The sequence below is a fragment of the Enhydra lutris genome, unplaced genomic scaffold (genome assembly GCF_002288905.1).
Source record: "Enhydra lutris kenyoni isolate GAN:26980312 unplaced genomic scaffold, ASM228890v2 scaffoldscaffold11, whole genome shotgun sequence".
NCBI lineage: Eukaryota > Metazoa > Chordata > Mammalia > Carnivora > Mustelidae > Enhydra > Enhydra lutris.
Window position 1 is genome coordinate 35,848,246 of NW_019154095.1, and position 20,659 is coordinate 35,868,904.

At 36.6% G+C, this 20,659-nt stretch overlaps 2 protein-coding genes across 2 annotated transcripts in view; both read left to right on the forward strand.

Moving 5' to 3' along the window:
• Window positions 1-4,112, forward strand: part of LOC111144521 (ADAM metallopeptidase domain 9) — a 149,237-nt gene extending 145,125 nt beyond the window's left edge. The window contains exons 21-22 of the mRNA XM_022498840.1: window positions 954-1,021; window positions 2,654-4,112. Coding sequence (XP_022354548.1) covers window positions 954-1,021; window positions 2,654-2,747 — 162 coding nt within the window. The 3' untranslated portion in view covers window positions 2,748-4,112. The remainder of the gene's footprint in view (window positions 1-953; window positions 1,022-2,653) is intronic.
• A 3,187-nt stretch (window positions 4,113-7,299) lies between these two features.
• The window catches only part of LOC111144478 (ADAM metallopeptidase domain 32), a 192,555-nt gene continuing 179,195 nt past the window's right edge, over window positions 7,300-20,659 (forward strand). The window contains exons 1-3 of the mRNA XM_022498780.1: window positions 7,300-7,327; window positions 8,529-8,643; window positions 9,353-9,480. Coding sequence (XP_022354488.1) covers window positions 7,300-7,327; window positions 8,529-8,643; window positions 9,353-9,480 — 271 coding nt within the window. The remainder of the gene's footprint in view (window positions 7,328-8,528; window positions 8,644-9,352; window positions 9,481-20,659) is intronic.

Here is a 20,659-nt window from a genome sequence, read left to right on the forward strand (position 1 = left end):
GGGGGGTGGGGTGGGGTAGGGGGCAAAGAGAGAATTTTAAGTAGGCTCCATGCCCAGCACTCAAATTCATGACACTGAGATCATGACCTGAGCTGAAATCAAGAGTTGGATGCTTAACTGATTGAGCCACCCAGGCTCCCTACACTCGGCATATTCTGCCCATCAAATAGCTTTAGGAAAGAACAGCAGATAGCAGACAACGTCTTGGTCTAGATCACATCATCGGTGATTTATTAATTCCATCTGATCCTCCCTAACTTTTCCTAATGTAATGTGAAATGTGAAAAATATTCTTACTTTTACTTTCTTATCATAATCTCTCATTTTATTATAAAACTTATTTCAATTATCTTGTCAAAGAAGGAATATCATGAATCCCAAAATTAAGGGTTGTAAATTAGGAGTATTTACAGTACTAGTTAGGTACCAAACAGATTTGGCAATACATTTTTGGAAGATTTTATTTAAAATATGTTGGTAGGGACACCTGGGTGGCTCAGTCATTTGAGTGTCTGGCTCTTGGTTTCAGCTCAGTCATGATCTCAGGGTCGGGGGATTGAACCTTGTACTGGGCTCTGTGCTCAGCACGGAACCAGCTTGAGATTCTCTCTCTCTCTCTCTGCATCCCGCCCTGCACACATGCGCTCTCTTTCTCTCAAATAAATAAATAAATCTTTAAAAATAGGTATATTGGTATAGCAAATATGTTATCTTTTAACTAATGTAGTTGATTAGAACCAAGATTATAAACAGTATTATTGAATTACAAAATATAGCCTGAAAAGAGTTAAGTATTCTACATTCAGTGGCAAAGATATGTTGAAAATGCAAAATATTTTTAAATGCCAGCATTGTAAATCATCTACTTATTGATTTAAAATATATTGATCACTTTATGTATAGAAAACACATTTATGAGTGCATTGTGGTAATAACTGTTTTTTCCTTTTTAGCCTATCTATGCAAACAGATTTCCAGTACCAACTTATGCAGCCAAGCAGCCTCAGCAGTTCCCATCAAGGTCTGAAGTGAATTCACTTAGATTACTTTATCAGAATAAAACCCAGGGTTAAATTAAATACAAATATTTGACTTTTGTATTTAATTTAGTACAGGGTATTTCTTGCCAGTGGTTAGATAGAACACAATTTTTAGAAAAGTTTTTAAGAACTTTTTATGTAAGTTTTGTCATATTAGTGCAGTGTCGACATAAAATTTTAAAGAAGCCTGAGCAAGATAAGCAAATGATGCTGCAACCTTTGGTGTACGTAAGATTCAGCAGCAGAGGCCTTTAACATATCCAGCAATGGCACACCAGATGGGTTAGACCAGCCTTCCTATTAGGGACAGCTAGAAAAGTTAGACGATGTAAGAAAATACATGTTTGAAGGCCTGAGAGAACTACCAAGGAAATGAGGAGGAAGTGTGTGTGCGGCCCAGGAGAGGAAGGCAGTCTAGACATAATCCCAGCTGTTGGGGAACACTTTTCTGTCCTGGAAGTGTCTACAAATTCTGAACATGAGAACTGAGAGGCTAGGAAGCTGAGGAGAGCTTGCAACAAATTCACAGGGCTGAGGGGACAAAAACTGGGGCCTAGCCAAGGAGGAGGTAGCCTGGTAATCATCCCAGGCACTGTGTTGGGACTCAGCAATAAGGATAAACTAGATCCTTAACTTATTTCAGCAATTTTTTTTTTATGTTTGGCCCCAGTCAAAAGAGCAGATGTACAAGAAAAGAAAATGTGACTAAAACAAGAAAAGCCACAGATGACAGAAACAAACTCAGAGGGTAATCTAGTGAGGAGCATTATCAGACACAGACTTTAAAATGACTAATGATTATGTCATTGAGTTAATAGTTAAGATTGAGACTTTCAGCCCAGAACTACAAACTTTAATGAAAGAATCATATGTGAGTTCTAAAACTGAAAAATCTTTCACTTCTCAGTGGATGGGCTTAAAATCAGCAAGGAGGAACATTAATTACGATATTTTGCAATATATAAAGTGCATCTTATTCCTCTCACCTCCCCCTCAAATCCTTCAAATTGCAACTGAATGGCGACACTGAGGAGTGTCCTCCTGTAGAATCTTTATTATGTAATAAGAGTGGCTGCGCATCAAGACAGAATTATATAAATGGTGAGACAGATATTCACCAGGTAATGTTCTGGTGTGTTAGTGGAGTAGAGGAATACTAGAATTGGATGAAGCGGGTGAGGAAGGGTATAGAGGTGAAGGACATGTATAGAAGTCATAGCAGGTTTGATTCTCAGAGTGGATGTTAGTTTTGAATGAGTTGGAATTTCAGCTTTATTTATGTACACGGAGCTAGTGAGCTCACTTGTCTTTTATAGTTTTCTTTTCAATTTCGCGTGCTGTTCCTTTTAAAAATATATAAACCAGAACCTTCATATATTTTTGATTATATAGAATACCATTACTCTATTATGATAGTTACGCCATTTTAGATGCTGATTGCATCCTTTAACCATTGCATATGAGATGTATAATAATCTCAGAATGTAATGTACTTCTAATGTACTCTTAAGAATTGTCAGCAGTGTTAAAGATGGTGTTACATTGGGCTTATAATGAAGTAGTATTTTATTCAGTTGAAACACATGATTAACTGTCTTTTTTTCCCCTCACAGGCCACCTCCACCACAACCGAAAGTATCATCTCAGGGAAATTTAATTCCTGCTCGTCCTGCACCTGCACCTCCTTTATATAGTTCTCTCACTTGATTTTTTTTTCTTTTACCTTTACTTTTGCAGACATCTTCAGGGAACTGAGCTAATACATTTTTTTTTTTTTCCTGATATTTTCTTGAAAAGCCTTTCTTCCTGCTGCAACTATAAATGAAAACAAAATACTACAAAACAAACTTCGCTAACACAGAAAAACAGAAATTGAGTAATGGGAATTGAGAAATATAAGAAATGCAGTAAAAAGCCAGGGCATTTAGAATAACATTTCCATCTCCACCACTGAATAAGTCTTATTCAGTCATTCTGTGAGGTTAACCCACCAAACATGGATTATGTTATTTTAAACATGGTATTGTAATGATTCTTAAATTAAGTTTTGTCATTAAGTGCTTAAATGTAATTCTGAATTTTGACCTTAGTTGCCATTAATGTAGTTTCTGGTTGAACATGTGATTATCTAATACCTGTGAAAACTAATTAGCTGTCAGTAATATCTAATATTTTTCATCTTGCACGGACTAATAATCATCATATGTTAGAATCTTGTCTATCTCATTCATTACACAAATAAAGGAATATTCTGTCTTCAGAAGAATGCGCAAAACCCACAATTTATATATCATCATCTTGTTTTGAGAGTACAAAGTATACTAAAAATGTGTATGTGTGTATTCACACACAGTTATTGTCTTCCATTTTTACGATTATTCTGTGGATAAATGATTCCATGGATTCTAGAGATAATAGAGTCTATGGGTCTATCTATGGATAATGAATATTAGAAAAATTAATTTAATAATAGAATTTCTATTATGAATCATGTTAAAGCATGGCATTCTTTTACAATGGCATTATTTTAAATAAATTAAACTTTAAGGTACGGAGTATTTAATAGAACTAATCAGATATGCTGTTGAAACCTGTCTGTGACAAAGCAGGAGCTCTTATAATATTCAGTCAAAGTGAGATGTCATAAAACCACTTGAGAATTTCATGAGCACTTTAAGTTTAAAATCTGAAACTTCAAAGCTTGCTATTAATATGATTTAGAATGTTTACATTTACTAAGGTGTGCTGGATCATGTCTCTGTTGTAACTAATGTTTTCAAAGAAATTAGGCTGGAGAAAAGAAGTTAGAAAAGGTTTTCCTTAGATAAAGCAAAAAAACTAGTGAGGTGTGTAGGAGTTAACTATTCCAGCTGTGTAAAAATGAATTTTTACTTGGGAAAAAATGATATGGATGGTGAAATTTTAAACACTCAAAAAATTTTCATAACCTTTCATAATAAAATTTAATAATAGGTTTATTAACTGAATTTCATTAGTTTTTCAAAAATTTTTGTTTGTGTATATATACATATACAAATATAACATTTGCAGTAAATAAAAGACTTGAAATTCTGTTTTGTGTCGCCCAGTAACTTCCTAAATATCCAGCTTTTTATAACCTTATTAATTAAAACATCATACTAGTTCTAGATAAAACTACTAGTCAAACTTTTAGATACTATCTCACTAATTTTCAGACTTCTGCCAAATTGTGCACAGTGCCTTTTTTGTTATTAAAGGAAAACAGATTAGTTTTGAAGAAGACAGATGTTTAAGTTCTTTGAAGATGATACATTATTTTAACAATCTGGTATATACTAAAAATTACATATAGGATGTGGGTGGACAAATACTCAGGCCAGGCAGTCCATAAAAAAGACAATGAGATATAAGAAATACAGGGGAAATTTGTACTTCAGTGTATGCATTGTCTAGAGTTTAGACAGAGAGCTAGAAGAGAACTCACCTTCCCTGGCTATAGGATTCTATAGGAACTATTTTACAATAGTAAAATAGTTTTATCACTGTAGATAACTGATAGGAATGCAAAGTGATTCTTGTCCATAGATATGAAAATTCTGCCCTGCAGAGGTTCAGCTGACATCCCTCCCTGTTTTCCTCCAGTGACACATTTATTTGAATATTCCTGATCTTTGGCTTCTCCTTTGAACTGGCTTTAATACCTCACCACTTTACTCATTAATGAAGTAAACACAGTCTTTAATTTATGTTCCTTTTTTAAAAAAAAAAGTGTAAACAATCCCAAGTGAAGATTCTTCATTTTATTTAAATCCCTGAATGAATTCATATAAGACTTAAATGTTTGTGTCTTTCTCTCATATAGTCTTAATGTTTGCAACTGTAATTTGAATCATTGAAATCTTGGTTATATTTTAACTATATAACTGAAAACCTTTCTCAGAATTAGATAAATCCTTGGATTTTTGAGTATTTAGAAAGTTTTTCTAAAAGACTTTGATCAGTCTGAACTTCCTTTACTTTTGTATATATGTTTTCCATGCTTTTCAGCTAGGTTTTCCTTGATTTATTCTGGATTGCTGTTAAAAATTGTTAAGTTTCTTGGCCATAGATGTCACTCCAAAATTTGCAAATACTAAGGGGCTTCTTTGCCGCCTGCTAAGGACATTTTATTAATTAGATCAATTATCTGTGACTTTGATATCACTGTTTGATTGTATGTTCACAAAATTACCTTGCTCAGGATTTTGCATTTTCCCTTCTCTCAAGCAGATGCCTGGGTCTCTAACTATATAGTTAAGCACAGCCCAGGTTTTCTAAGCACAAACCATATTATATTACATTCCATAAATGTTTACTGAAACTCTACGATCTTGCAGCCATCAATAAGCACTGTGATACATACGTTCTGGATCATACATCGAACTCCTGTTCTGGAGAGAACTATATACATAAGAATATTATAAAGTCTGCTCTATTAAAGATTTAAACAGGAAAGGTTGAAGAAGAGAAACAATAAATAAACCAGAATTTCATTCAAAATACTTACCACTAGTTTACAGGTCTAAGTACTTACTGTAGTTGTTTTTCTAATACTATGAAGAAAGATGAAACCAGCTTTTGAGTCAACTACTGCCTAGAAACAGTGTTAGTCTAGCATTGGCTGTTCTGTTGGGATACAAGCTGGGTGTAGATTTTTGCTGCCTTGTTTTTGCTCATGCTAATCCTTTTTAGGTTTAGATGGTCCTGTTGAATTTTATGCATCAGTAAAATCGCATCAAAACTGTTTTAGAGCTAGTGATTCCCTAAAAGTGAGCTTGTCTGTGTTCCCACCCAGCCTTTCAGTTTCTGTGTCTGCCTTTCTGTTAATATAAGCATTATCTATTAATTCATTCTTTGGTATTTCAAAAGAATTAAAAGTGCATATACTGGAGACTGGAGATGAGGGAGGAGGCATCACAGTCCCAGGGAATAAGGCAATGTTTATTAGGAAAGACCAGAAGTCATAGTGGCCAAAGGATTGGGGTAGCAGAAAATAGGTGTCAGTTTGGGCTTGGAATTTAGAAAATTTTTCTGCTGGGACATACGTACTGGAACTCTGGGTGAGAATCTTTCTTCATCTCATTCACTATGTGAAAAAGTATTCGCAGTACTGAGAAGGGGTTGAACAAGAGAATGGTATCCCGTGAGTTCTAGCCAAGGGCTTGTGAAGAACCAGATTGATTGGAGGAAAAGTAGACACAGGTATGGGCGAAAAAAAACCGTGGCCGACTCTTCAAAGATAAGAATATCACGTTCCCCTTTTTGGAATCTTTTTCACACCTCTGGCCTTTTTTTTTTTTTTTTTTTTTAAATTTTAGAAACCCGGCTTTAGTAAATAATGAGTGTGTGCGTGCACATAGTTTTAAATTCAGAAAGTATTGAACGATCGTCTTTTTAAACATCTGAAGCGTGTGCTACAGAACAGACTACAATCAATGCGTTAGTTCTTCCAGGTTGGTGGGGGACCGCGACTGCAACGGCAGGAGCGGCGGGATAAACCCGAGTAAGGCGCGGGCTCTCGGTCGGGCCCGAGGGGTTTAGGCTGGAGGCGAGGTGGGCGCTCCCTGCCGGCGACGAGCATCCGCGGCGCTGCGTACCCAGCGCGCCCGTGGGCGCAGCGACCTCGCGAGACCTCCGCCCCACCAGCGCGCGCGGGTGCGAGGCGGCCGCGGCGTCTTCCGAGCGCCTCCAACTGTCGCCGGCTCGGTCGACTCCCGGAGCCCAGGAGCCACGCCATGCTCCGCCTACTGCTGCTGCTGGCTGGGCTCGGTGGCTTGCTGGCTTCAGGAGCCGGTAAGGCTGGGGAGACTTTGTTACACGGAGTCTGTAAGACGAAGGTTTTTCTCTTTCTCCTCTCAAGAAGTATCTGCTTCCGTCACATGGTGGCCCAACTCCATTGATGTCCCCGCGGTAGCCTGGGAACCCGGCTTTTTGGGGGGCTCTGTAGGGATAGAGAAGGGACTCCCCAGAGGGGAAGAGAACCTTAATGCGCTCAAGGACAAATCTCTTTTTGGAATCTGGGGTGGGGGTGGCCTTTCTTGTAGGTCTTTCCTGTACCTCACAAAACTGCCCGAACGTTTCTTGCACCAGAAGCACCCCAGAGCCTTCTTGAACTCCACTCAAAATCCAGACGGAGACGGAAACAAAAGCAGTACTGTCCTCACATACCATTTGTTCCGACGTAACGTGTCTGGCATACCTGCGAGAATAATTTGTCCTTCGGTTAAGGGGGAAAAAAATGCAGCGTCTCCTGTGCTGTGACAAAGGTACATTATGGCAGGATACAAAGAACCGTATAAAGAAGCCTAAAAATTTTAAAATATATTAGGGGTGGTTTAGATGCAAGCAAACGTTTTAGATATGTTCTTATTTTTCTTCCCTTTTATACACTGTTCTGATTCTTGCCCTCCTGTGTCAGTGTCAGCGCATGGGGTGTCTTTTTTCCACCATCTGCCCAGCGTCCCCTTGTTTGGAGGTACCACAGTTTATTTAACCAGTTCTTTATTAATGGACTTTTGGATTGTTACGAGTCTTTCCGCTATTACATGCTGTATTACTGACCTTGAGCTGCCATAACAAAATACCCTAGACCGGGTGGCTTAAAGAACAGTTCTTCACGGTTCTGAAGATAGGAAGTCAGCCCAGGATGCTATCATCGTTGGGGTCTGGTGAGGTCTTTCCTCCTGGTTAATAGACCATTGCTTTCTTGCTGTGTACTAAGATGGCCACTTTGTGGGGCGGGGGGAGAGCAAACTCTCTCTTCTAACAAGGGCACTAATCCCATCCTGAGAGATCCACCTTCATGGCCACCCCTAGACCTAAATACCTTCCAAAGGTCCCATTTCTAAATAACATCACATTAGGGTCAGGACTTCAGCATGAAATTCTGGGGGGGACACATATCTTCACCATAACACACAGTATTTTAATGCAGTGGTTTGCAAACAATTTTTCTTTACCAATTATAGAAATTCTCAAAGAGCTTTTGCTTACATTTTGTTTATATTGGTTAATATTCATAATTTTGGAAATTAATATAGAAATTTAAGAATTTTTATTAATTCACTTAAAAATTGACAGTAACAGGGGCGCCTGGGTGGCTCAGTGGGCTAAGGCCTCTGCCTTCGGCTTGGGTCATGATCTTGGGGTCCTGGGATCGGGCCTATGTCGGGCTCTCTGCTCAGTGGGGAGCCTGCTTCCTCCTCTCTCTCTCTGCCTGCTTCTCTGCCTGCTTGTGATCCATGTCTGTCAAATAAATAAATAAAAATCTTTAAAAAAATGACAGTAACAGATCTATTATATGTAACGTAAGTTACACATGTTAAAAATAACTGTCTTCTGAAACGAATTTAGAACACTGGCATGATTTTAGATTTTTGCATCTCTTTAATGTCTGGCTTAATAGATGATAGCTAGATTCTCATATCTATTTCTACATTGAATCTGTTGCTGTGTTTTTATTTGAAGTATATGAAGAAAATCCAGCTTATATAGTTGGAAAGGGGAAGAGTATTTTAATAGCCTTTTCAGATAATTACCAGTATCCTTTGGATACTACATCAATATTTGACAAATGGCAAAAGTTAGTTGCAATATGGTGTCTAAAAAATATCATTGAACTTTTCAGAATATGTTCTATTAAGAATTCATGGGATCTTGAACTCTGGATATTTTGCTCATGAGTTTTTTTTTTTTTTAATGCAGTATCTTTGTTTTTTAATTTTTAATTTAAAATTATAGTAAAATGCACATAACAAAATTTATCATCCTAACAGTTTTAAAAAAATGAATAAACTTGTTTTTTTTAGAATGTTATAGGTTCATAGCAAAATTAAGAGGAAAATATAGAGACTTCCCATACATGCTATCCTTATACATACACTCTCTCTGCTATTGACATCCCATGCATTTGTTACATTTGGTATTTTGTTAAAATCGATGATCTCACAGTGACACATTATTATCACCCAGAGTCCATAGTTTACCTTAGGATTCACTCTGCCTGTGTACATTCTTCGAGTCTGACAAATGTATCATGACATGTATCCACTATTGTGGTATATAGAGTTGTTGCAGTGTCCTAAAAATCCTGTGCTCAACCTGTTTATCCTTCCCTCTTTCTTAACTCCCAACAACACTGACTTTTTTTCTCTCTCTGTAGTTTTGCTTTTTCCAGAATGTCATATAGTTGGAATCATTCAGATTGTTTTTTTTTTTTTTTCTTCACTTAGAAATATACATTTAAGGTTCCTCTGTGTCTTTTCATGGCTTGATATCTTACTTCTTTTTAGGACTGAGTATCATTTCATTAGCTGGATGTACCAATTTATCCATTCACCTACTGAAGGATATCTGAATTGCTTGCAAGTTTTGGCAGTTACGGATAAAGCTGTTAGAGACATCTATGGGCAGGTTTTTGGTTTGGACAAAGTTTTCAACTCCTTTGAGTAAAAACCGAGGGGTAGGATTGTTGAGTATGTAAGAGTATGTTTAGTTTTGTGAGAAACTATATTGTAAGAGTATGTTTAGTTTCGTAAGGAACTGCCAAGCTATCTTCCACAGTGGTTATATGATTTTGCACTCCCACCAATGAAGGAGGGTTCCTGTTGCCTCCCATCTTTTCCAGCATTAGGTGTAGTCAGTGTTATGGATTTGGGTTATTTTAATGGATATGTAATGGTACCTCATTTTAATTTGGAATTATCTAATGACATATGATATAAAGCATCTTTTCATCTTATATGCCATCTCTCTCTCTCTCTCTCTCTTTTTTTTTTGGTGAGTTGTCTGTTCGGGCATTTTGCCCATTTTTAAATTGGGTTCTTCATTTTCTTATTGTTGAGTTTTAGGAGTTCTGTGTATAGGGGCGCCTGGGTGGCTCAGAGGGTTAAAGCCTCGGCCTTCAGCTCAGGTCATGGTCTCGGGGTCCTGGGATCAAGCCCCACATTGGGCTGTCTGCTCAGCAGGGAGCCTGCTTCCCCCTGCCTCTCTGCCTACTTGTGATTGCTCTCTGTGTCTTAAATAAATAAAAATCTTAAAAAAAAAGTTCTGTGTATATTCTGAATAACAGTTTTTTTTTAAAGATTTATTTATTTATTTATCTGATAGAGATCACAAGTAGGCGGAGAGGCAGGCAGAGAGAGAGGAGGAAGCAGGCTCCCTGCTGAGCAGAGAGCCTGATGTGGAGCTTGATCCCAGGACCCTGGGATCATGACCCGAGCCGAAGGCAGAGGCTTTAACCCACTGAGTCACCTAGGCACCCTTGAATGAACAGTTTTTAAATCAGATATGCCTTTTGCAAATATTTTCTCCTAGTCTGTGGTCTGCAACTTGTCATCTTATTTTCTTGACATTGTCTTTTGCAGAGTGGAAGTTTTTCATTTTATTTTTTAAAAAATATTTTATTTATTTATTTGACAGAGAGAGATCACAAGTAGGCAAAGAGGCAGGCGGGGGGTGGGAGAAGCAGGCTCCCCGATGAGCAGAGACCGGATGCGGGGCTCAATCCCAGGACCCTGAGATCACGATCTGAGCTGAAGGCAGAGGCTTAGCCCACTGAGCCACTCAGGCACCCCAGAAGTTTTTCATTTTAATGTGGTATAGCTTATCATTTGTTTCTTCATGCATTATGGGTGTTTTATCTAAAAAATTATTGCCATACATAATCATAATTTGCATTTTATATTTAAGTCTCTGATCCATTTGAGGTTGATTTTAATGAAGTGTGTAAAGTCTGTGACTTTTTTTGCATGTGGAAATTCACTTGTCCTAACACCGTTTATTGAAAAGGCTATCTGCTCTATTGTATGGCCTTTGCTCTTTTATCAAAGATCAGTTGACTATATATATATATTTTTTTTAAAGATTTTATTCATTTGTTAGAGAGAGAGCGTGCAAGCACAGGCAGACAGAGTGGCAGGCAGAGGCAGAGGGAGAAGCAGGCTCCCTGCCGAGCAAGGAGCCCGATGCGGAACTCGATCCCAGGACGCTGGGATCATGACCTGAGCCAAGGGCAGCCGCCCAACCAACTGAGCCATCCAGGCGTCCCTCAGTTGATTATATTTATGTAGGCTTTTTTTTCTGGGCTCTTTATCCTGTTTGATTGATCTATTTATTTATTCTTTCACCAGTACCACATTTTCTTGACTACTGTAGCTTTATAGCAAGTCATTTAATTAGATTATGGCAGTCTTCATCTTTATTCTTCTCCTTCAGTGTTGAATTTGCTATTCTGGGTCTTTTGCCTCTCCATATAAACTTTAGAATAAATGAGGTAATGGGATTTTGGTTAAGATTGTAATGAATCTATAGAGTCAAGTTGAGAAGAACTGGCATTTTGACAGAATTGAGTTGTACTCTCCATGAACATGGACTAATCTAAGTCATTTTTTTTGGATGCTCATATAAATGACATTGTATTTTAAGTTTCAAATTCTACTTATTCATTGCTGATGTGTAAGAAAGTGATTGATTTTTACTTATTAGTCTGGTTTCCTGCGAACTTGCTATCTTAACTATTTTTAAATGTATACAGGTCAGTAGTTAAGTACATCCACATTATTGTGTAACTTATCTCTAGGGCCTTTTTATCTTGCAAAATGGGAGTGCTATACCCATTATACAACTTACAAATAGTGATAAAATATACATAACATAAAATTTACCATTTTAACTATTTTTTTTACTGATTTTTATAGTTTATTGCTTTTTAATTAGAAATTCATTGACGAAAGTATTTATATTCAGTTTCCCCTTTATTTTTGTAGATTTTTTCTAGCTTTATCTGTGAGTCTTATATTTCCTTATGTTTTTGTGTTATTAATTATTATCCTTTGTTTCAGCATGAAGAGCTCTCTTTAACATTTCTTGTGAGACTGGTCTAGTAATGATGAACTCCTTTAGCTTTTGTATGTCTAGTCTGCTGTTGAGCGCCTCTACTGAAATTTTCAGTTAACTTATTGTATTTTTCATATATATGCTTTCTGTTTGGGACTCATTTTAACCATTCTTCAGTACGGTGTAATGGCATAAAGTACTTTCACATTGTTGTGTAGCTGTCACCACTATCCATCTCTAGAACTTTTTTCATCTTTCCGAGCTGAAACTCAGTACCCATTTTACATTAAATCCTCATTTCCCTCTCCCCCAGCTCATAGAAACCACCATTCTACTTTATGTCTCTGTGGAGTATAGTTAAATTATAGGCGGTAACTGGAATTGTGGAGTATTTTTCTTCTTGTGACTGGTTTATTTCACTTAGCGTGTCTCCCTCAGTAGTCATCTATGTTGTAGCAGGTGTCACAATTTTTAAGGCTGAGTAATATTCTCTTGTGTGGAATATAAATGGATAAATATATATTTCATTTTGTTTATCCATTCATCTGTAGTTGGATATTTGGCTTGCATCTTCTTTTGGGATATTGTGAATAATGCTGCCATGAGCATATATGGACATGTACTTGTTTGAGTCCCTGTTTTCAATTTTTTTGCATAAATATTCAGAAGAGGAGTTGCTGAATCATATGGTAGTTCTATTTTTAATTTTTTTGAGGAACTGTCACACTGTTTTTCATAGTGGCTATACAATTTACATTCCTACCAGCAGAGTACAGAGGTTCCAAATTTACACATTCTTTCCAACACATGTTATTTTTATTTTACTTTTTTTATGATTATAGTCTTCCTAGTGGATATATCATGTTATCTCTTTTTGGCTATGATTTGCATTCTCCCAATGATTAGTGATATTGAGCATCTTTTCATGTGCTTATTGACCATTTGTGTGTATCTTTGGAGAAATGAGTGTTCCGTCTGTTTTTAAAATTGGTTGTTCTTTTTATTGTCAAGCTGTGAGAGTTCTTTTTATATTCTGGACACTAGACCTATTTCAGAGAAATGATTTGCAAGTATCTTTTCTCATTCAGTAGGCTGTCTTTATTTTCTTGGGAGTGTTCTTTGATTCACAAAAGTTTGTAATTTTGATGAAATCTAATATATGTATTTTTTTCTTATATTGCCTGTGTTTTTGGTGTCATATCTAAGAATCCATTGCCAAATCTAGAATCATAAGGATTTATTCTGGTCTTTTATTCTAATAATTTTATTGTTTTATCTGTTAAATTTAAGTTGCTGATCCATTTTAAGTTAATTTTTTATATGATGTGAAGTAGAGTTCCAGCTTCATTCATTTGCATTCATAATGGTTTCTGTTTATTACTAAAATGCTTTTGACCCATTGAAGTCTGTTTGTGCTAATATTAACATAGCTACATCAACTTTCCTTCGGCTAACATTTGCTGTAAATACATATTTTCCCTCCTTTTTTCGTGGCGCATTCCTTAATGCTCACTGAGTATCCACCTTTTGCCTACATTTCTCGGCCTTTTCCCAAACTATCTCTTGCTCATGAGGTTAAGAAGAAATGATGTGTGCAATTTTTGGATCAAGGCAATTAAGAGTTGGTCTCCTTCCTCCATCTCTCTTTTCTGATGCCACAGTCATCTTTGAAGCCATGAGCTGAGTTTATGGTGTTACCAGTTGGAGGGAACCTGGATCTTTGAGTCACTACTTCAGTGAGAGCTCCTGGTGACCCTCATCAGAATTTACATGAAAAACAAACTTTTATTGTGTTAAGTCACCAAGACTTTAATATTTTCTTTATTATCATTCCATAACCTGGTCAGCCTAAATTGACTTATAGAGAAATTGGAAATTTTAAGTGGTGTGTTGTCATAACAAACTTAAAGTAGACGTCCTTGATTGACCAGCTGGTCAGTGAATAGTGGGTAATGGATAGTAGATGACAAAAATTGAAACCATAAGAGACTCTTAATCTCAGGAAACAAACTGAGGGTTGCTGGAGGGGAGGAGCGTGGGAGGGATGGGGTGGCTGGGTGGTGGACATTGGGGATGGTATGTGCTATGGGGAGTGCTGTGAATTGTGTAAGACTGATGAATCACAGACCTGTACCCCTGAAACAAATAATACATTATATGTTAATAAAAAAATTGAAACCAACTGGAAGTTACAAAACATTTCATAGTTTTATTTCATAAAGTTATAGTAAACTGTATAATTGATTGCATTCTACAGAAGTTAGATAACAGAATGTTATCTTTCTGCAGTGGAGGTCAGTTTAATTACCCAGGTTTGGCAAAGTGTTAAGAGAAGGATATAATCTCAGCAAACAATTGGCCAGTTTGCAAAAAGAAATAATAGGGAATAAATCCAAAAATTAGGGGCCTTTCAGGATTTTAAAAGGTGACTGATTCCAGATTCCAAATAGTTAACAAATGGAATTTAAAAAAGTTTGAATACCAATGTGTCAGTAAAACTCAATTAGATAAAGTTACTCAGGGCAGAGCTCTAATTAAAGGTATGGACATACATTTTTCTAGATAGACTCAAAGTTGCCATTATTAAGGTGAAAGAGGGAGAGAGAGAGAGAGAGAAAGAGACATGAGAGGAGAGGAAGGGAGAAATAAGAGTTAGGCAAAGAAATTATCGGACAGAAAATATTTGCAAATCATTTGTCTGAAAGGGGCCAAGTAACCAAAATATAAAACACACAGAAATAAAGCAGATTTGAAAATTATGACTTTAAAATGTTTTATATATGTAGTACTTATATTGAAAGCAACTAGATGAGAAACTGCTCAGTTTTTGAAGGTAGTGTATTAGCAAAGGAATTTCAAACTCAGATTTAAAAAGCTTTTGACTTTTAAGAATTAAAATAGCTCTTGGGCCCTGAAATTTCCAGATGCAGGTAGTGAACTGGAAAAGCCATTCAGCTCTCAAGGAAGGTATATTTATATTTAAATCTATTATGATATTTTATGCTTTCTATGTATTATGCTTTTTATATGAGGACATTTAAAAAAAATCTCATTTCCTGTCTTATGTGTTTTGTATTTCTAATAGTAATGTAACAAAGTCCAAAATTAAGAATGTAACATCTTCCAAAAAGACAATGACCGTAGAAAGGTTTCAGATATCACCCTCATTTTCTTACATATTACTGTTTTTTAGTATGTAGTGCCACTTTTATTTATTGTTTCCGAGATTAGCCATCATCTCTATTACTGTTTACTCCGTCAGGTTGGCTTAGATCTCTCCCTTGTTTACTGCTTTCTTTGCTTACTTTGTTTCTAGCACTTCTTCCTTTCTTAGGTTTTTTGTAAGAATTCTGAGTGACAAAATGTCTGCTGTTCACTTGGAAATATCTTTATATCTCCTTCATTCTTGAATGACAATTTAGCTTGGTATAGAATTTCAGGTTGACATTTATTTTTCCAGTAGCACTTTGGAGATATCACTCCATTGCTATTTGACCTTTACTGTTTTTTAAAAAATTTTAATTATGGAAATTTCAAAGAATTGCAAAAGTAGAGGAGTATAAAGAACCCACCTTCAATAGTTATAAACTCCTGGCCAGTTCTTTTTCTTTTTGTGTTCCTCACCACTTCCTCTGTTCCATTATTTGAAGCAAATTATAGACATATCATTTCATCTCTAAATATTCCACTATGTATTGCTAAATGACAAAAAAATACTTTTGAAATATAACCACAGTACTGTGATCACACCTTTAAAAAAATTTTTTTTTAAGATTTTATTTATTTATTTATTGGACAGACAGAGATCACAAGTAGGCAGAGAGGCAGGCAGAGAGAGGAAGGGAAGCAGACTAGCAGAGAGCCTGACGCGGGGCTTGATCCCAGGACCCGGGGATCATGACCTGAGCCGAAGGCAGAGGCTTTAACCCACTGAGCCACCCAGGTGCCCCAGATCACACCTTTAAAATTAAGAATTTCTTGTATCATCCAAATTCCAGTCAGTTCAAATTTTATTTCATTTTAAAATTTTTAATTAATTAAAAATTTTTTTTTATTTATTTGAGAGAGAGAAGGAGAGAGACCACAAGGAGAGTCCAGGGGGAGAGGGAGAAGCAGACTTCCCACTGAGTAGGAAGCTTGATGCAAGACTTGATTCCAGGACCCTGATATCATGACCTGAGCCGAAGGCAGACACTTAACTGACTAAGCCACCCAGGTGCCTCAAATTTTATTTTTTTAAAATGAAGTATACATGGCATGTAACATCCTATTAGTTTCAGGTGCGCATGATAGTGATTTCAATGTTTATATACGCTACAAAATGATCTCCATGATAAGTCTGGTTACCATCAAATTTATTACAATATGATTGACTATATTCTCTTTGCTGTACATTACATTGCCAGGACTTAATTATTTTATAACTGGAAGTTTGTAACTCTTCATATCCTTCATCTGTTTCCACCCAGCCACTCCATCCCATGCCCCTCTGTTAATGAACAGTTTGTTACCTCTGTCTAGGAGTCCGTTTCTGTTTTGTTTTGTTTGTTTTTTTGTTTTGTTTTAGAATCCACAAACAAGTGAAATCATATGGTATTTATCTTTCTCCATCTGACGTATTTCACTTAGCATAATACCCTCTAGGTCCATCTATGTTGTTAAAATAGCAAGATTTCCTTTTTTATTGCTGAGTAATGGTCCATTATGTATGTTTGTATGTATGTATGTATATATATATATATATATATATATATATATATATATATATATACACCACATTTTCTTTATCCATTCAACCATTGATGGGTACTTTGGTTGCTTTCATATCTTAACCTATTGTACATTATGCTGCAGTGAACATAAGGGTGCATATATATCTTTTTGAATTGGTGTTTGTGTTTTCTTTGGTGAAATACCCAGAAATGGAATCACTGCATCATCTGGTAGCTCTATTTTTCATTTTTTGAGGACCTCCATACTGTTTTCCATAGTAGCTACACTAATTTACATTCCTACCAACAGCCTATGAGGGTTTCCTTTTCTCCGCATCCTTGTCAACATTGTTTTTTGTCTTTTTAATAATCAGTCTGATAGGTGTGAAGTGATATCTCTGTAGTTTTGATTTGCATTTCCCTGATGATTAATGATGTTAAACATCTTTCATGGGCCTGTTGGCCATCTGTATGTTTTCTTTGGAGTAATGTGTATTTAAGTCCTCTGTCCATTTCTTAATTGGGTTGTTCATTTGGGGTGTTTTTAGATATTAAATTGTCTAAGTTCTTTATGTATTTTGGATATTATCCCCTTATCAGGGGATAATCAGATGTCTGACTTGCAAATATCTATTCCTATTCAATAGCTTGACTTCTCATTTTGTTGATGATTTCCTATGCTGTACAAGTTTTTTTTAATTTGATGTAATCCCATTATTTATTTAATTTTTAAAAAATTAATTTTTTTTCAGTGTTCCAAGATTCATTGTTTAGGCACCACACCCAGTGCTCTGTGCAATAAGTGCCCTCTTTAATACCCACCACTGGGCTCAGCTATACCCCCGCCCCCTCCCCTCCCAAACCCTCAGTGTGTTTCTCAGAGTCCATAGTCTCTCATGGTTCATCTCCTGCTCCAATTTCCCCCAATTCACTTCTCCTCTCCAATTCCCAATGCCCTCCATGTTATTCCTTATGCTCCACAAGTAAGTGAAACCATATGATAATTGACTCTCTCTGCCTGACTTATTTCACTCAGCATAATCTCCTTCAGTCCCATCCATGCTGATGCAAAAAAGGTATTCATCCTTTCTGATGGAGGCATAATACTCCATTGTATATATGGACCATATCTTCTTTTAAGGACACTTGTGATTAAATTAAGACTACATGGATAACCCAGGACAAATTCCCTATTTTAAGGTCAGCGTATTTGCAAACCTAAATATATTTTTTTTTATATAACCTGATATATTCACAGGTTCTGGTGATTGAAGAGTATGGACATCTTTGAGAGGAATTATTATTCCCCTTACCACAGACAGTGAGATGTTAGGGTCTAGGAAGAAGTAAAACTAAAAATGATACATACCTGAGGCAGTATGGATGGTACATTGCTCTCACTGTCAAGTGAGAATGCAAACTTTCTTCTGGAATTCTCTGCTTATTGGGTTAGAGAAAACACCTTTTTCTACCAGGGATTACATGCAGGTGCCAATGCCTGTGTTGCTTTGCTTCAGTAAAGAGACTATATTTGGAACAATACTTGCTATTGCAGTCATCACCTGGCTAAACTTAAGACAACTCATTGTCCTTATTGCTTATCATCTGCACAAATCAAACAAAATAGGAAAATAATAGGAATCACTGCTCTTGTATACTTCAGTTCTTTTCAGGTTCGGACTACCTTCTGGATTTAGAAATACTTGGTTTATAAATGTTTTGATGATGGTGTATATGATATTCAGAGATTTTCATTTGGCCCACTCTACATTAATAATCCTCTTTATATGGGTCAGGGAGACAAATTGGGATTCCATAATGTATTGATTATATCTGCTTCCACATACTGTTCCATAATTGGGCAAATTATGATAGGATGCATGTGTAGACCCATGAATAAAATCAGATTTGATCCTAAATTTCCTGTATCACCATTTTTCTTGTAAGCATACAACTTTGCCTGATGTGAACCACAGCTATATTTTAGGTCCTCTAATAATGTATTAGCTTAGAGCGAGTGCTTAATATTCCATACATGGACTGAGTAATTGGGTTTTGATTTTGCAGATCCAGTCTGAAGATTTTTTCTTTCAGTTGGTTATTTCATCCTGCTTACATTTATTGATAAGAGGGAGATATTTGATCTTAGAACTTCTATTTTTAATTTTTTTAATTTTAAAAAATTTTTAAAAATTTTATTATTTTTAATTGTTTTTTTTTAAATTTTTAAAATTTTTTATAAACATATATTTTTATCCCCAGGGGTACAGGTCTGTGAATTGCTAGGTTTACACACTTCACAGCATTCACCATAGCACATACCCTCCCCAATGTCCATAACCCCATTCCCCCTTCTCCCAACCCCCCCTCCCCCCAGCAACCCTCAGTTTGTTCTGTGAGATTAAGAGTCACTTATGGTTTATCTCCCTCCCAATCCCATCTTGTTTCATTTATTCTTCTCCTACCCTCTTAACCCCCCATGTTGCATCTCCACTTCCTCATATCAGGGAGATCATATGATAGTTGTCTTTCTCCGATTGACTTATTTCGCTGAGCATGATACCCTCTAGTTCCATTCACGTCATTGCAAATGGCAAGATTTCATTTCTTTTGATGGCTGCATAGTATTCCATTGTGTATATATACCACATCTTCTTTATCCATTCATCTGTTGATGGACATCTAGGTTCTTTCCATAGTTTGGCTATTGTAGACATTGCTGCTATAAACATTCGGGTGCACGTGCCCCTTCGGATCACTACGTTTGTATCTTTAGGGTAAATACCCAGTAGTGCAATTGCTGGGTCATAGGGTAGTTCTATTTTCAACATTTTGAGGAACCTCCATGCTGTTTTCCAGAGTGGTTGCACCAGCTTGCATTCCCACCAACAGTGTAGGAGGGTTCCCCTTTCTCTGCATCCTCGCCAGCATCTGTCATTTCCTGACTTGTTAATTTTAGCCATTCTGACTAGTGTGAGGTGATATCTCATTGTGGTTTTGATTTGTATTTCCCTGATGCCGAGTGATATGGAGCACTTTTTCATGTGTCTGTTGGCCATCTGGATGTCTTCTTTGAAGAAATGTCTGTTCATGTCTTCTTCCCATTTCTTGATTGGATTATTTGTTCTTTGGGTGTTGAGTTTGCTAAGTTCTTTATAGATTTTGGACACTAGCCCTTTATCTGATATGTTGTTTGCAAATATCTTCTCCCATTCTGTCAGTTTTCTTTTGGTTTGGGTAACTGTTTCCTTTGCTGTGCAAAAGCTTTTGATCTTGATGAAATCCCAATAGTTCATTTTTGCCCTTGCTTCCCTTGCCTTTGGTGATGTTCCTAGGAAGATGTTGCTGCAGCTGAGGTCGAAGAGGTTGCTGCCTGTGTTCTCCTCAAGGATTTTGATGGATTCCTGTCTCACATTGAGGTCCTTCATCCATTTTGAGTCTATTTTCGTGTGTGGTATAAGGAAATAGTCCAATTTCATTTTTCTGCATGTGGCTGTCCCAATTTTCCCAACACCATTTATTGAAGAGGCTGTCTTTTTTCCATTGGACATTCTTTTCTGCTTTGTCGAAGATTAGTTGACCATAGAGTTGAGGGTCTATTTCTGGGCTCTCTGTTCTGTTCCATTGATCTATGTGTCAGTTTTTGTGCCAGTACCATGCTGTCTTGATGATGACAGCTTTGTAATAAAGCTTGAAGTCTGGAATTGTGATGCCACCAACTTTGGCTTTCTTTTTCAATATTCCTTTGGCTATTCGAGGTCTTACCTGGTTCCATATAAATTTAAGGATTATTTGTTCCATTTCTTTGAAAAAAATGGATGGGATTTTGATAGGGATTGCATTAAATGTGTAGATTGCTTTAGGTAGCATAGACTTTTTCACAATATTTATTCTTCCAATCTAGGAGCATGGAACATTTTTCCATTTCTTTGTGTCTTCCTCAATTTCTTTCATGAGTACTTTATAGTTTTCTGAGTATAGATTCTTAGCCTCTTTGGTTAGGTTTATTCCTAGGTATCTTATAGTTTTGGGTGCAATTGTAAATGGGAT